This window comes from Penicillium brevicompactum (assembly GCF_028827555.1).
Source record: "Penicillium brevicompactum strain IBT 35665 chromosome Unknown utg000006l_segment0_segment0, whole genome shotgun sequence".
Classification (NCBI taxonomy): domain Eukaryota; kingdom Fungi; phylum Ascomycota; class Eurotiomycetes; order Eurotiales; family Aspergillaceae; genus Penicillium; species Penicillium brevicompactum.
The window spans coordinates 2,952,924-2,968,294 of NW_026623209.1; the positions used below are offsets into that span (position 1 = coordinate 2,952,924).

The window sequence follows — 15,371 nt, forward strand, 5'->3', positions numbered from 1 at the left end:
ACACTGCTTTACAGGAAATTTCTGCTCCCTTTCGCTGATGAAGGTGTTCGTTCTATTGGAAAGCAATGGGACCAACTGGGAACATCGAGGAAGGGATATGGCATTGATGCACTAAAACACTGATTAGTATTCATAGCACTACTACTCTTCAGTACTTCGGACTCACTTGTGCGTACACCGTAAGAGGCGGGGTAGTCGATTGAGCTATGCAGTACTCCCTGTAGCAGAAATGATGATCAGCTGCCACACATACAGGCCTGATAACATGATTTTGGAAGTTGGAAACCCTTACCCAATTGTTGAACATCACGACATCACCTTCTTCATACTCGGGAATCAAGATGTACTTTGGCTTGCAAATTCGATCGAGAATCTTGTTCAACCAGACCCGGACATCGTCATCTTCCAAAACACGTTCCTCGGCATCCGGTCCAGATTTCAAGTACAGTTTCCGCACGACGTCAGGCAGAATTTGGAAACACCGGACACCAGTGACTGGATTGACCCAGACCATCGGAAACTTGAATACCTTTTCTGGCTCCCATGCAAGGTTCAGGCGATTTTCACTTCCATCGATTTGGATTGTGGTCGGAATTGCGTTTGTTTTCACGTTACACAGAGCTTTTTTGACGTCAATCTGGACTCCTACGGTAGGATTCATTCTACTTCAATTCCTCAGTCATAGTACATTGTCTCGCTGACAAGCTGTATATTAGCAACACGGCAGCTTTGCTTTTCTAGGTTTTCTTGCGACGGCATATTGTTCACACAGGTTCTTCGAAAATTCTGTGTTGAAACAATATTCAAATCGTCGCACTCGGGGAACAAGGGCCTCGTCAATCTTTATCCCAAAGGCGCACTCAAATGCAATTCAACTGAGCGAAGAAACAATTTTTGGTGATAGGCTTTCTAGGACTGCTACGAGAAATTTGTTCTCTTGGATCCTCTTCTCAGAAGGTACTCGAAGAGAAGAAAAATCGCTGTGGAGACATGAATGGTTGGAAGATTTGCTTGAAAGGCATCTTAGTATTGACTCCAGCGGATCCCTCTCGTCTGGCGATGGGGATGAAGCAAAGCCGCAGAACAAGACGCGTGTGGAAAAGTGGTTGGAGGGTGCCTGTGTTGATTCAAAATCCTATCACAAGGCTCAAACCCGTAAATGAAAAGCTTTTCGCAATCTTTTTGTCACCACGTTGATCTCTCATTCAAACTTTTGCGAGGACCTTCCCATTTATGCCGACCGCGAAAAATCCAGTCTCCACAGGCGAAGATCATAACAAAACCGAGCACAGGCCCGGCATAATTCATGTTCTCTGCGGTAACTGGCAACGTCGCTGGGAATGGGAGGAATATAACGAAATAAGTGGCAAAGAGGATAGCAATAATGTTCATTGGCAGGCCAAGCTTTCCAAGACTGAATCTTCCTTGTGGGATATCCTGCGGCGATGTGCAGCGCTTGAAAACAAGCAGAGTCAGCGGAATCAAGTACGAAATGTAAAGACCGACCGTGCTGAGCGACAAAATAGCGTTAAACGCAGCCGTTGACCCGATCTGGATAAACGAGAGGGTGAAGATGCATGATGCAACCAAAAACAACGCGCGTAGCGGGATTTTATAAATTGGGTCGACGAGGGCGAAAAAGTCCGAGAAGGGAAGTCCGTTGTCTCGAGCAAATGCCCAGGTGAGACGCGTGACGGAAGCGAGGCCGTTGAAAAGAGCGATCCAGCCAGGAAGCATTCCCATTGCCATGAGGACAAAGGTTACTGCCTTGGATCCAGTTGCTTGATAGGCGATTGTGATGATTGGGTATCCCGTTGCGCTGGTGACTGCTTCGGTGTAGTCCCCCATGCAGTATAGTATGGCGATCAGGTATGAGAATGCCAGGGTCCCGTTGATCAAAGTGCCGTATATCATGGACCGAGGAACAACGACATCGGCATTTTTCACTTCTTCGGCCATGTGGATTATACCATCAACACCTGTTGGCATGGGTTAGATTTTTGAATGTGCTGGTGTGGGAACACATACCACTTAGTGGAGTAATGACACCGAGAAGACCGATGGAGAAAGTAACCCCTGAATCCTTCCAGCCACTTAACCCACCCACAAAGGTCTTCCAAACAAAGAAGTCGGGATTCTTGGGGGCAAGAACGACGAAGACTATGATGGTGACTGGCAAGAATACCACATGCATGATACCCGCGGCAACCTCGATGCCTGGGAGCACCCGACGCGCAAATACATTCACCAGTATGGGTATGATCGCAACTGCCCACATGAGCAGTGTGCCGCGCCATCTCACTAGCTCATATTCAGGGTGTGCCAATACAACCATGCCTTGGATTTGGGTCCCGAGGAAGTATGGGGCGATGCAGACGAGTGCAGACCAGGAGAAAACTGTCACCCAGCCTGATGTGCATTTAGCATTCTAAAATTTCAACTGTGCAAATCACAGAGCAGACACTCACCTTGAAAGAAGCTGATAAATCGACGACCACGAGGTGCAAGGACATAGCTCCAGTGATACTGAGCGCCCGCCGTTGGGTGTCTACCACCCCTGAGGTCAGCACCGTCGCACTACATTCATCCCTTCACATACAGAGATGCAAGCTCGGCTAAAGAACATGCAATTGTCATGTTTCCCGCGGTGCTCAATATCATCCCATAGACAATCGCAGCGGAGCCCCCATTGTAGAGTCCCGAGAGTAGGCTACCACCGGCAGATTCCCATGTGGCGAGTAGACAAGTCGAGAATGCGATCGATGAGAAAAAATTGATGTACCTCTGTTGTATCATTAGAATTCCTGCACTTTGACCGAAGGTTTGCCTTTTACCTCAAGCTGCTGCTTTTGCCGAAATGCAACTCTCTCATCAGCATTATTTCCACCCGATTCTGGCGCTGATTGCACAGCAGTACCGCCTGTCATGTCCATCTCATTCTTCATATTCAGATACGACCGAGGACTCAAAAATCAAATGGTGAAACTTTTGACGGATTTAAATCCAATGGGACCCAAGACGAGAACTTGTACTTCGTGCTCGGGGCGTCCTTGACTGATCATTTCAGCAAGCGAATAGACTAACCAAGGGTTCGGAGTTGAACAATAAATCAGAAACAGCTACTTCACATGTCATAGGCAGGTTGATGTGCCACGTTGAAACGGCGCTGGTACTACCAGGCCGGTGCTGCTTAGTGCTTCATCTGGACTTGACATAGATCATCGGCCCCCTGTAGTGCAATTTCAACATCCCGGCCTCCGTATTTTCTGCCTGCCTTCTACTTTGCCAAGTCAAAGAGCTAGTCTATATGCACGACTAGTGTTCAGTCGAATTTCGGCCCCCTGATTTGTGGCATGTTTTGATTCGTGAACAATAATACTGTTGACGGAAAGTTTTCGGATGCTTGAGCGGCGAAAAACCGTGGATACGCTCATTCCCATTTTTCTGAGCGAGGTTCACTGCCCAGGAGGTCTGCAATTTCATCAAGTTTTCAACTTCCAGGCTCTCAATGCTACGGACTCAAAGAGGTCTGGTGATCATTAGAAGAACTTGCGGTATATTCAAATGGCAAATGTCATTTCATAGTGATCAAAGAGTCCTTGGTGGTGTGCACATACTAAGAGACCCGACATGTGTGCAGGTCAGTTATTGGTCAACACACCACGGATGAGCCATTCTTCGTATGCGCGCCCCCCAAAAAAATACTGGGATGGCGATCAGCGCCAAAAATGCACAAATGACTGCCTCAACTATCATAGTCCGATCGTATCCAAGAGTTTGGACTGCTGGCAGGGTAGCGTAGCTCAGACCGAACGAGATGATACCTCGGCCTGCACATATGACCACCAAATAGGGTGCCGCTCTTTGTGGAAAGCTGTCGACGGCATAGGTGATACCCACAATATTGGCTCCCAGAAAGGCAAAAAAGCTTGCATTGAAGGATATGACCACGGCACTCACATTCCAGCTCATGGGGTTGGCTGCTGCTTGTCCGTAGATTATTCCGCAGACCACCCCAATTATTGCAGGTATAGCCATCATCAAAAGACGATATTCTGGTTGATAGATACCCTTGTTGCGGCGACTCAGAGCGTGAATCGTCAAGTCTCCTCCGTAACCGAGCAGTGGTAGGAATATGAGACAGCTGACAAGTTGACCGGCTTGAACGTATCCCAGAGATGTATATGCAAAGTTGTATGGTGGGACCATTAATATACTTGAAAACGTCGAAGCTTGAAAAACGTAGACTCCAAGATTAGCGCCATTCAGCAACAAAAGCCAGAGGATTGTCGGGACGCAAAATCCCTGAAGAATCTGCTTGTAAAACAAAGGAACGTCTCGTAGGCGCGGTTTCAAAACGAAAGGCTTCAAATCGTCTTTCCAGCGACGCGGGCCGTATTTTCCAATGTCAAGCACGGTTCCGTGGGCACTGAGGGCAGCATTTTCCATGGCGTCAACCACCTTCGGGTCCAAAGGGGCCTGTCCCCGGACTGCTTCCTCCGGGCGCTCAAAGTGAGACTCAGATACGAAAACGACCGACAAAACAAGTATAACAGCGTTCATGATGGTGAAGAAGCCATACCACCATCTCCACCCCCAAGCTGCAACCATGTATGTCGAGACAACGAAGAAGACACCCGCCGCGATATTTTGAATAAAGATAAACCATGCAATCTTCCGACCTCTTTCATGGAGGAAATGGATTTCCTGAATGATCATCGGCGAGAGAGCTTCGCTTTGCCCTGCCGCCAGAGACATGATATTTCGGCCTGCAATATGGCTCCCCAGGCTTTGTGAGCACTGACACCATATTCCGGCTCCGATGAGAAGCAGCATCGATGCTAGAAATATGGGCCTGCGACCTGCTGTGTAGGCCCATGGCATAGTGATCAAGTTACCAATACCCATGAAGAGAGTCGGGTAAGTCATCAGGTCATTCGCCTTGGTTTCCTGGCCCGGGTAGCTTTGTACCACAACCGAGAATATGGGACCCATTCCAGAGGCCAAAACAACAGCTGTACAGCTGTATGCTGAAACGAGCACGAGGAGGAACCACTTTCGCCATGGTGGAAGATTCAGAGGGTCTAGCCAGGTTAGGGGTACAACACCAACGCGGCAACGAAAACATACCCCTGGGATCTGCAGATGGCGTCGGTATCAGCACCACCTCCTCATTTTTGAAGAGCTTGATCTGATCAACATCATATGTGTCATGGTGTGAGTCTCGTGCTATCTCGACATGACTCACGTCTGTCTTGTCCATGGTTGAAGCAACGGGCTTGGGAAGATGTGAGAAGAGGGGACTGATCAAACGACTGGTGATGACCCAAAGAGACTCCCCTGATTCTTATAGCAGCAATATTATTGGCGTGGGCTAGACCCGCAAATCTCTCCAACCTGACCCCATGTTTCTAGGAGCTATCTCCCCCACACGGGAATCCGGGGTAGTAGCACGCCCGCATACCGAGCCGAGCCGAGCCGAACCGGAGGGCCAGTTATTCTCACAACATTCAATCACAGTCACTATAACTATGCCACAAATGACTGAGGTTAATGAAACCGAAGCCTTGTCACATCTCCGACTCTCTCAGAAACCATGTCAGTCAACTTCAACACTCCGGTCCCCGTGGAAGAGTTAAAGGAGCCCACTCTGAACCATGGGGGCTATCAGACGCTGAACCCACGCACTGAGACTCTTCCAAAGGGATACTCGACTGCACCAGGACGCCGTATCTTGTCATGCGACATTCTTGTACACCATGATGTTTCAATAATCGTACGTGACGGCTGCAAACTATACGCGGACATTTACCGTCCCCCCAACGCGCCCGCGCGATCAACACCCGCCATTCTCTGTTGGAGCCCTTTCGGGAAGAAGTTCAATGGAATCGAATCTCTGCGACTGATGACGCCCTGGAACCTCGGCATCCCCGATGGAACGCTGAGCGGACTGGAGAAATTCGAAGCCCCTGACCCGGCCGAGTTTGTGGATCGCGGGTACGCCGTGATAAATGTGGACTCTCGTGGCGCGTTCGATTCGGAAGGAACAATGGCAATAATGGGCACACAAGAAGCACAAGATGGATATGATGTGATCGAATGGATCGCTCAACAACCATGGTGCAATGGGAATGTCGGCATGGCTGGTAACTCACACCTTGCCATCGTGCAATGGTTCATCGCTGCCTTGAGGCCTCCATCTTTGAAAGCTATTGCGCCATGGGAAGGATGTGGAGACCTGTACCGAGAGCAATTTGCCCGAGGAGGTATCTACGGTGGTGACTTGTTCGACCACCTCATTACGAAATATATTCTACGCGGGCGCAACGGAATTGAGAGTTTCCGAAAAATGTTTCAGCAGGATCCGCTCGCGAATGACTGGTGGAATGACAAACGGCCCGATATGACCAAGATTAACATTCCGACCTATATCACTGGGACGTGGACCAACACCATGCACGGCATGGGGGCGATCCGGGGCTGGATGGAAGTTGATTCCCCACACAAATGGCTTCGGTGGCATCCTTATCAAGAGTGGTATGATATATGGGGAAATCAAGACGGTCGGGATGAGCTTCTAAGCTTTTTTGATCGTTATTTGAAAGGTATTGAGAATGATTGGGAGTCGACTCCTAAAGTGCGCATGGCGATCCTGAGATATGGAGAAAAGGAGCCTTTGGCCAACTTGGTCGAAGACAACTTCCCAATTCCTCGCACAAATTACCGCAAGGCATATCTCAATTCGGATGGCCGTTTGACTTTGGACACAGCACCGCGACAGTCGGGTCAGATCTCCTACGACTCGGACAATCCCGAAGACACGGCGAAGTTTACATACACTTTCACGGAGCGGACGCAACTTGTCGGCATTCCTAAAGCGGTACTTTACATGCGGTGCGATGACATGGACGACATGGATATTTTCATTGTTCTGAATAAATTATCTGCGACCGGGGAGAAACTCTTAAACCTCAATATACCCTGGTCCAATCTTCCGGTGTCCAAGATATCCGACATTCCGGCGGATAAGCGCACAGAGGTCATCCTCTACCAGGGCCCCACAGGGATTCTCCGTGCTTCAAACCGTGATATTGATTCATCACGCTCCATGCATCCCAACTGGCCGTTCTATACCCACGAAAAAGAGGAGAAGATAACACCGGGATCAGTAATCCGATTGGAGATTGGAATATGGGGGATGGGGGTTGAGTATGAGAGTGGTGAAACTTTAGAGCTTTCGATCAGTGGTTTTTATCAAGGGATATCGAATTTCGGCACTACTGACCATGTTCAAAACAAGGGGAGACACTGGATCCATGTTGGTGGGGATTGTGATAGTCATCTGATTCTCCCTTGGATATGATCAATTTGAAGATAACCCTCCAGGTATATCGGGGTAGGTAGGATTGTTCGAATTTATTTGTTGATTTTCTCAAAAACCATGAAACCCAACTTTCTATCCATTCTATTCTATAAACTCTCTATGAACCAATCTAGAATAATAATGACACTCAGAGACGCGAACTGTTGCTCGCCTTCGCGGCTAGCATTTGACCGATACGTAGGTCAACCTTACTGAACATCGCAGCAACAGACTGCCTGAGCTCGGCAGGCAAATCCTCCAAGGTCTCCGATACATTGGCAACCCAGTTCCTTCTTTCATTCTCGTCAAACACTCGGTTCCACAGCTCGCGGGGCTGAATAAAGTCTTCATCTTCAACGGACAGTTCGTTCTGGCCAAGAGTGGCATTTCGCTCGATTGGCTCTGTGTGTCGGACGTCGGAGACAGGTTGACTGGGAATACCTGGGCTCAATGAGCTGCGCACATAGTTCGGGTCACCACCATAGTTTCGAGTGATGGTACCCATGCCGTCACGCTCGAAGGGGTGGTATACGGGGCAGATTGCGCGGTTTGGGGGAGCTGCGTATAGTTTACGCCAAGGCGGTATCGTTGGGCGTCGGGGTACGCGAACATACGTGCCTGGAGCACTGGAGAGAAGGAAGTCTTAGGTTAATGTCTGAATTTGAGGAAATGCCTGGATCGAACTTACTGGGATCAGGTGTCATCGCAATTCCAGGGACCATATTCGAGGGCGAGAAAGCAGCTTGCTCGATTTCCGCGAAATAATTCTCGGGCTTTTCAGGGTTAGCCAATGCATCGTATTGCCACGGGTGTCTCGTACGTTTTTGTTGAGAGTCATTTTGCCAACCTCGATCAAAGGAAATTCCTTGTGGGGCCAGACTTTGGTGATGTCGAAGAGGCCTCGACCAAATGCCTCAGCCTGTGCTGACTCCATAATCTGCACATAGAGCTTCCAAACAGGATAGTTTCCTTGCGCGATAGCATCCCAGAGATCTTGGTTATGATAGTCGGGGTTCGCCCCGGCCATGCGAGTTGCATTTGAGCCCGAGAAATGGGTGATCTCAAGGGTAGGTCGGAAATGAAATTTGCAGTATCGGAATGTGCCATCCGCTGTCATCAATTTGAACGTGTGGACACCGAACCCTGTCACTCGACGAATTGAGTCAGGGATACCCCGAGAGCCAAATAGATGCATCAAAGCGTGGACGCTTTCCGGTTGGTTGGTATGGAAGTCCCAGAACTGACAGATTAGCTTTCTTGGCCATGAAAATAGGGAGAGCACACACACCATATTCCAGTCTGGGCGATTGGTCGCCGGGTGCCGTTTGTGGCTTCTATTCAAGGAAGGGAACCGGATTGGATCGCGCACAAAGAACACGGGCTGAGAAAGGTTAGGCAGGCATTTTGGAAAATCAGGACTCCTATCTCACAATATGGTTCCCGACAATGTCATGATTGCCATCTTCAGTGAAGAACTTCACAGAAAATCCTCGCACATCACGAACGGTGTCCGCACTGCCCTTTTCACCGCCGGTTGTACTCAAACGAAACAGGACTGGGGTTTTCTTGCCGACGCCGTTGAGAAATTTCGCTGACGTGAGAGCCCCGATATCATTGGTAACCTCAAATTCACCCCATGCACCCGAAGCCTTGGCATGTACCACTCTATTGACTGTCAGCCCGGGTACTAGATAAGCTATTGAGATTAGGGTGAATTGGGTTCGTTACACACCGTTCGGGTATACGTTCTCGGTTAAAATGAGTGAGGGTCTCAATGAGCAGCGTGTCGCCCAGTGTCGTATAGGCGCCACCACCAAACGTAGGGAACGTGGTACTGACAGACGGGTCAACCACAGGCTGGCCTTTGGGCTGTTAGAGATGCAAGTCTTGGAGCGATGATCGCAATCGAGAGAACTGTACCTTCGGCCAAGGTAAAATTAGGCTTTGACATTTTGATCGGTCGCTTGAATCTGTAAGACTGTAAAGGATATGCACCCTCCACGGGTCCTCGGCGGAAACATGTCGGCTTTTATTCGATCCCCTCTGATGATGCGATGTAAGAATCTCCAATTTTGATCATTCAAGACCACCGAGAAATCACCGGCGATTGTTCCAAGGGGGTAGAAGCAAAAGCAACACGAGCGCCCGATAAGCCCCCTGCTCATGGACCTTCATGCCGAACAGCCGTCTGTTGTTGTCGGGCGTAACTCCAATATAAAATTAGGTGAGGGGATAGATATGACATGTGAGACGCTACGGTGAAGATGAGACAGCCCGGGAGGGCATTGGTAAAAGGAAGTGATATGATTGGTGGAGAGATTAGCTTCGGCAACAACGGACCGAGACTCGCCCCACTTGTGTGACATGCGAGACTTCACCGATCAACGCCCGAGTCATCTCCGTCTCCAAATTCAACAACATTCCACAGGCTGCACACTTTCCAACACCATTATTGGCTATCCACGTCGCAGAGGTACGTGCGGGGTGGCTTTTATTTCTCCTCATGAGGGGTATATATCTCAACCCTGCAAAGCTTAACAGCCACTATCGTCACGTCTGGAACCAGCCCTGTGGCCCTAAACCGATGCACCTTGCATATTTCCGCCTTCTTACACGTTCTAGCCTAGCCTTTTTGGGGAAGTCCTCAGAACGTCGAGAACGTCGAGAGCTTCGAAGCTTGGATCTCGTCATGAAGACCGGATTTCGGCACGGACTGTTTTACAATGTCCTCATCACCAGGAATGGGGAATCCCTATAAAGACGAGCTCCCTCGTCGTCCTTTGATGCAGACATCAACAAGTATCCTGACTTTCCAACATTCAACAGAAGATTTTATCATCAAACACTTTTTCTCTAATTCCAAGCCCCCAAACCTCTTACAATGGCATTTGTTTCAAATGGAGCTGAGTACGACTTTGTCGTGGTCGGCGGTGGCACCGCTGGTAACGCGATTGCCGGTCGCCTTGCTGAGAACCCTGATGTGCGAATCCTGGTTGTTGAAGCCGGCATTCCCAATCCGGATCAAATCGAACAAATCACCACCCCTTCCAAGGCGTTCACTCTTCGTGGCAGCAAGTATGATTGGTCTTACAAGACCACCATGATCAAACGCGAAGACTATGAGAGAGTTGAGAAGCCGAACACTCGCGGCAAGGCTCTCGGTGGAAGCTCATGTGCCAACTACTTCACCTGGATTCCTGGCTCCAAGCCAACTTTCGATGACTGGGAGGCTTTCGGTGGCCGGGACTGGAACTGGAACAACTGCGTCGAGTATCTCCGCAAGTGTGCCACATACCACGATGACGAGAAGCTTTATCCCACTGAGCTTGGCAAAATTGGCACCGGTGGGCCCGTGCAGATCTCTCATGCGGATTTGGTCCCTGAGATGAAGCCTTTCCGTGATGCGCTTACTGAAGCTTGGCTCTCCAAGGGCCAACCCCTCAGCGAAGATATCTACTCTGGTGAAATGAAGGGTCTCACTCACTGCGTTGACACTATTTACCAGGGTGAGCGCCAAGGTAGCTTCTTGTACCTGAAGAACAAGCCCAACGTGACGATCCTTTACGGAGTTCGGTCAAAGAAGTTGATTATTGATCCCGAGACTCACATCTGCTCCGGTGTCACCGTCGTCAGCGATGAATACGACACCGAGCTCAGCGTCTTTGCCAGCCGCGAAGTCATTCTCTCCCAAGGTGTGTTCGAAACACCCAAGCTTCTGATGCTCAGCGGTGTCGGCCCAGCAGACGAGCTAGCCAAGCATGGCATCAAGTCCATCGTTGAGTCCCCCCACGTTGGCCAGCACCTGTTGGATCACCCCATCGTCCCATTCGTCCTTGAAGTCAAAGACGGATACAGTCTGGATAACCACATCCTCCGCCCCGGCCCATTGAACGACCAGGCTATTTCCACCTACAACCGTGACAAGACCGGTCCTGCTAGCTCTGGTTTCTTGGAGCTTGTCGGGTTCCCTCGTATCGACGAGCGCTTGGAGAAGTACCCAGCTTACCGCGAAGCTAAGGCCGCTAATGGTGGACTGGATCCATTCGGACCCGCTGGTCAGCCCCACTTTGAGCTTGACTTTGTTGGTCTGTTTAGCACCGCTTTCCAGTGGCACTACCCTATGCCCGAGAAGGGAAGCTACATGACTGTCATTGTTGATTTGCTCCGACCGCTCTCTGAGGGCCAGGTGACACTCAACAACGCGAACCCCAAGAACCAGCCGAACATCAACCTCAACTTCTTTGGCAATGATCTTGACATCCTGGCAATGCGCGAGGGTGTTCGCTGGACCTACGATGTTTTGACTAAGGGTTCTGGGTTCAAAGACATTGTTTTGTCGGAATATCCCTGGAAGATGCCTCTTGAGTCTGATGATGATATGAACCGAGCCGTTCTCGATCGCAGTCAGACTGGATTCCGTAAGATCATTCACCCGACCAAAAGTCCTTGGCCAAACGCTAAACATTGTTTTCTAGATCCCTGCGGTACAGCCCGTCTCTCGAAGAATATTCACCAGGGTGTTGTGGACTCCAAGCTTCGTGTGCACGGAGTTCGAAACCTTAGAATTGCGGATGCTTCCGTGATTCCTGTCATTCCTGACTGTCGTATTCAAAACTCTGTCTACATGATTGGCGAGAAGGTTAGTACTGTGATCCATCCCCTCTCTGTGTCCCAAATTCTGACGTTTTATAGGGTGCGGATATCATCAAGGCTGCACACAAGGATATCTATGGTGCTCAGAACACTCCTCTTGTCGCCAGCAAGCTGTGAGAATCTTGACTTGCTTTGTGGCAAACTATTGATTGGTCGCACAGACTCGTATAATAATTTCTTGTCATAGATTTCTTTTTTTTTTTTTTTTTTTGTCGTGTGTGTGTTAGTTTATGTCGATTCTGAATTTGATTTTGTTCATACTCTTGAAACTCTTGGGTCCTTTGTGCAGATGAACTAGGATATCAAGGCTTTCCCGTGGATTCTATAAAGGGCTCTACTAGCTCCAATACTGTAACACAAGTTCGGACTAGGGCGTAACTACTCCGTAGATGTGCGATCATTTGAAGGTTGAGCTGGAGTTACATACATTATGGTCGCCACATACATGTTCCAGAGGTCTTCAAGTCAGTCATTCGTTGCCAGAATCCCCAGCTTTGTGTGCATGGGAATATCCTTCCCCCGCATCCCAAGCCCTTTCCAATTCTGCCAGATCAGATTCAGCTTCTTTTGGCCGCTTTTTCATCCATAGATCTTTTGCCCTAACTGGATCCCAATGTTTGTTGTCCTCCAGTTTATCATTTATTTTTCTGGCCTCCGCCAGCCATCCTTCCCACTGCTTTGTATTGGGCGCGATCTTATGCATTTTGATCCAGTCGATGCTCTTGGTGGCTTTGATAGCCTCCCATAGAACTTCAGTAAAGTTCTCCGGTTGATCGGGTTTGCGTGGGTGCTTGTCCACAATGAATCGACATTTCATATCCCACATATCTTCTGGTTGCGCCAAAAGCGCCATGGCCCAATACATGAAATTGAGAATGATATAAGCCAGTCCAACTGCAATCTGTATCTCCCAGCTGCAGTTGCTGAAGAATATTATCGCAGCCATCAAGAATATCGTGCTTGATCCTAGAAGGCATTGATGAATCCATCCGTTGAACACGTAATCGCAAGTCTCAGCACCGGTGTAGAGCTCGCGCGCCACCTCTTCGGTACATGTCACGACAACAAACGCGCCAGATCGCGTTCTGATGACAACGTCTCCGCGGGGTATAACCAGCTTGGCTTTTCGGATTGATAGTATTGGTCGCCACCTAGCAGACATACAAGCCATGCAGGTCGAAAGCGACATGGTTCCCAAGCCGAGAAACGCAACGGCTTCGTGCTGCACACCGGCCCACACGAAGAGTCCAATGGTCATCAAGATCGATGCCAATGTCACCATATTCAACATGGAGAAGGGCTTAAGCTCGACGAAGACCTTTCGCATTTCACTCTTGGGTTTCTGCGGCCTGTTTTGATCGGTGTTATTGCCCATCTCCACATCGACGAGCCCTCCTCGCACTGCACCCTGCTCGAGGCTCTCGTTTTCGCGCCGAATTTGTTCGACAACTTCTTCCTTGTGTTCGATGTGGAATGATTGGAACTCATATTCTTTGAGCGATCCAATTTGATGGATAACGTTGGCAAAGAAATTGACCTCGTCGACACGGTAGCCGCCATGAACTCCATAGACAGTGGCATCTTTGAAAGAAGGTAATCTTGTTGGTCGGTCAGGATTCAGCAGTGTCTCGGGGGCTGGCAAGAGGCGAGGAATGACGCCAAAAGGCGAGGCAGTGATAACATGCGCGTATTTTTGAGTTGCGGACCCACCAACAACCGCCAGTAAACCGACGATGTCGAAGCTCCAGGACTTCTCCTTCTCGACGTTAAGAGGAAACCAAACCATTATGCGACCATCGGAGAGGCGGATGGCTCGAGAAAAGTGCGATGCACGATATGAATAGGACTTTTCATTGCTGAAATATATCAACCCCTGCACTACGGAGTACAGCTGAAAAACGTGGGGCAGGCTCTGAGACCCCGAAGAACATGCAGGGTAGAATGCATATTTTCTTTTTCTTTTCTTTTTCGGCCTGAGAGCGAAGAATATGCAACCACAAGTAGGCTAAACGGAGGGAGGAGTGAAATCAGATTCAAAACGTCGAAAAGTAGCACCAACAAAATGCAATCTCCCAAATTCAACAGAGAATGAACCTTCGGGAAAGGAAAGAAGAAAGTAGAGGCGAAAAAAGGGCATTGGGCCTAAAGTGACATTCGACAGAATGTCCGAGGTCACCTCCATTCTACCCTTCTTCCTATTTGCGAGTCCATCCTTTTGACGAGGCGATCCCGGAGGTCGCGAGTACGGAATGTTGGCCGCTCTGACAAGCTGTCTTCAACAGATGTATCTTTTGGGGAGAGTAAGATTTGAACCGTGAGTGAAAAAGTGTCAACCCCACTTTGTTATTACTCTGTACAAAAATACTCCGTATTCGATTTGAATCATTAGGCATCCCTGGAACCTTGGAACTATGTGGTTGCGTGAACGAGGCAACCATGAACACACGCCATGCAGGTGAGTGAATCACACAGCTTAACCAAAGTCCCTGAACCGAACGGCTAGTGCGTCTTCATTCGGTCCCATGCATAACCGACAGACCGTTGGTCCAATGAGGAGAGATCATATTTGTGCGAACGCGCAGTGGGACCCACAAAGCTGTGGACCGGGCCGTCACAATCACCCACGTCCAACACTGAACGCCCCGTCAGATGCCACCAAAATCTTAGATCGAATATCTAATCTATACCAGGTCATGATCGCCGAGAGATGCACACTTGGCGCCCGGGTGAAATGAAAAAGGGCCAATCAAGGATCTCTGCGGAGACGAGGCCCATCTTAAACATGTTTGCTCATCCACGCTATGTATATTGCTTTTTCTTCATGATGGCGAGGTGAGACCACCGAGGGGGATTCGATTGATCAACAACCGCCCGGGCACCACAAATTGTAAGATTTACCCTCAAACCTCACGAATCTTGTCTGGGTCCCAGGGACGCATCAATTCGAATTTTGACAACACTTCACCGTTTTCCGTCCCAATTAATTTTACGCAAAACTCAAGAATGCCACTATTACATGAGCAAGCGCTGGAGCAAGCCGATTCGCATAATCTTAATGTCGGGCATCAGACTTGTTTCCGGAGCTTTGGAGTAACTTCCAGTGCTTTACTCCGTATGATATGATTCGCCCACATAATTTTGTATCACCGGAGGGGGCCAAAACCGAGGATCAAGGACAAAGAAGAACGATTTCTGCGACAATTTGGAAAAATATCAACATTACGATTGCATAATCAAAGAATTCAGCTACATGTAAAGCAGTGATTCAGAACCTTGGCGGGTGAAGGTGAAGTTTGTGTTCGCGACTTTGTGAAATTCTCACAATTGAGATGCGCACTATGACTGCTTTGTAGCT

General features: G+C 49.1%; 7 protein-coding genes across 7 annotated transcripts; 3 read left to right on the forward strand and 4 right to left on the reverse strand.

Moving 5' to 3' along the window:
- Positions 1–236: 236 nt before the first annotated feature.
- Positions 237–661, reverse strand: N7506_009321 (Taurine catabolism dioxygenase TauD/TfdA; the record flags this gene model as incomplete). Its single annotated transcript, XM_056958614.1, has 2 exons — positions 237–257; positions 293–661. 2 exons carry the CDS (start codon positions 659–661, stop codon positions 237–239), a joined length of 390 nt encoding a protein of 129 aa, XP_056808004.1.
- Positions 662–1,185: 524 nt separating this feature from the next.
- N7506_009322 (putative GABA permease) lies at positions 1,186–2,945 on the reverse strand (the record flags this gene model as incomplete). Its single annotated transcript, XM_056958615.1, has 5 exons — positions 1,186–1,979; positions 2,029–2,409; positions 2,469–2,557; positions 2,600–2,784; positions 2,835–2,945. 5 exons carry the CDS (start codon positions 2,943–2,945, stop codon positions 1,186–1,188), a joined length of 1,560 nt encoding a protein of 519 aa, XP_056808005.1.
- A 700-nt stretch (positions 2,946–3,645) lies between these two features.
- N7506_009323 (uncharacterized protein) lies at positions 3,646–5,263 on the reverse strand (the record flags this gene model as incomplete). Its single annotated transcript, XM_056958616.1, has 2 exons — positions 3,646–5,084; positions 5,131–5,263. 2 exons carry the CDS (start codon positions 5,261–5,263, stop codon positions 3,646–3,648), a joined length of 1,572 nt encoding a protein of 523 aa, XP_056808006.1.
- A 333-nt stretch (positions 5,264–5,596) lies between these two features.
- On the forward strand, positions 5,597–7,363 carry N7506_009324 (CocE/NonD family hydrolase; the record flags this gene model as incomplete). The annotated part of the gene is made up of 1 exon (XM_056958617.1): positions 5,597–7,363. The coding sequence occupies one exon, from the start codon at positions 5,597–5,599 to the stop codon at positions 7,361–7,363; it is 1,767 nt and encodes a 588-aa protein (XP_056808007.1).
- Positions 7,364–7,511: 148 nt separating this feature from the next.
- N7506_009325 (Catalase mono-functional heme-containing) lies at positions 7,512–9,314 on the reverse strand (the record flags this gene model as incomplete). The annotated part of the gene is made up of 8 exons (XM_056958618.1): positions 7,512–7,921; positions 7,978–7,989; positions 8,052–8,136; positions 8,184–8,603; positions 8,652–8,744; positions 8,794–9,028; positions 9,096–9,225; positions 9,284–9,314. The coding sequence occupies 8 exons, from the start codon at positions 9,312–9,314 to the stop codon at positions 7,512–7,514; spliced, it is 1,416 nt and encodes a 471-aa protein (XP_056808008.1).
- Positions 9,315–10,244: 930 nt separating this feature from the next.
- N7506_009326 (GMC family oxidoreductase) lies at positions 10,245–12,133 on the forward strand (the record flags this gene model as incomplete). Its single annotated transcript, XM_056958619.1, has 3 exons — positions 10,245–11,781; positions 11,839–12,002; positions 12,056–12,133. The coding sequence occupies 3 exons, from the start codon at positions 10,245–10,247 to the stop codon at positions 12,131–12,133; spliced, it is 1,779 nt and encodes a 592-aa protein (XP_056808009.1).
- Positions 12,134–12,995: 862 nt separating this feature from the next.
- N7506_009327 (uncharacterized protein) lies at positions 12,996–13,493 on the forward strand (the record flags this gene model as incomplete). Its single annotated transcript, XM_056958620.1, has 2 exons — positions 12,996–13,123; positions 13,172–13,493. The coding sequence occupies 2 exons, from the start codon at positions 12,996–12,998 to the stop codon at positions 13,491–13,493; spliced, it is 450 nt and encodes a 149-aa protein (XP_056808010.1).
- Between the last annotated feature and the right edge of the window lie 1,878 nt (positions 13,494–15,371).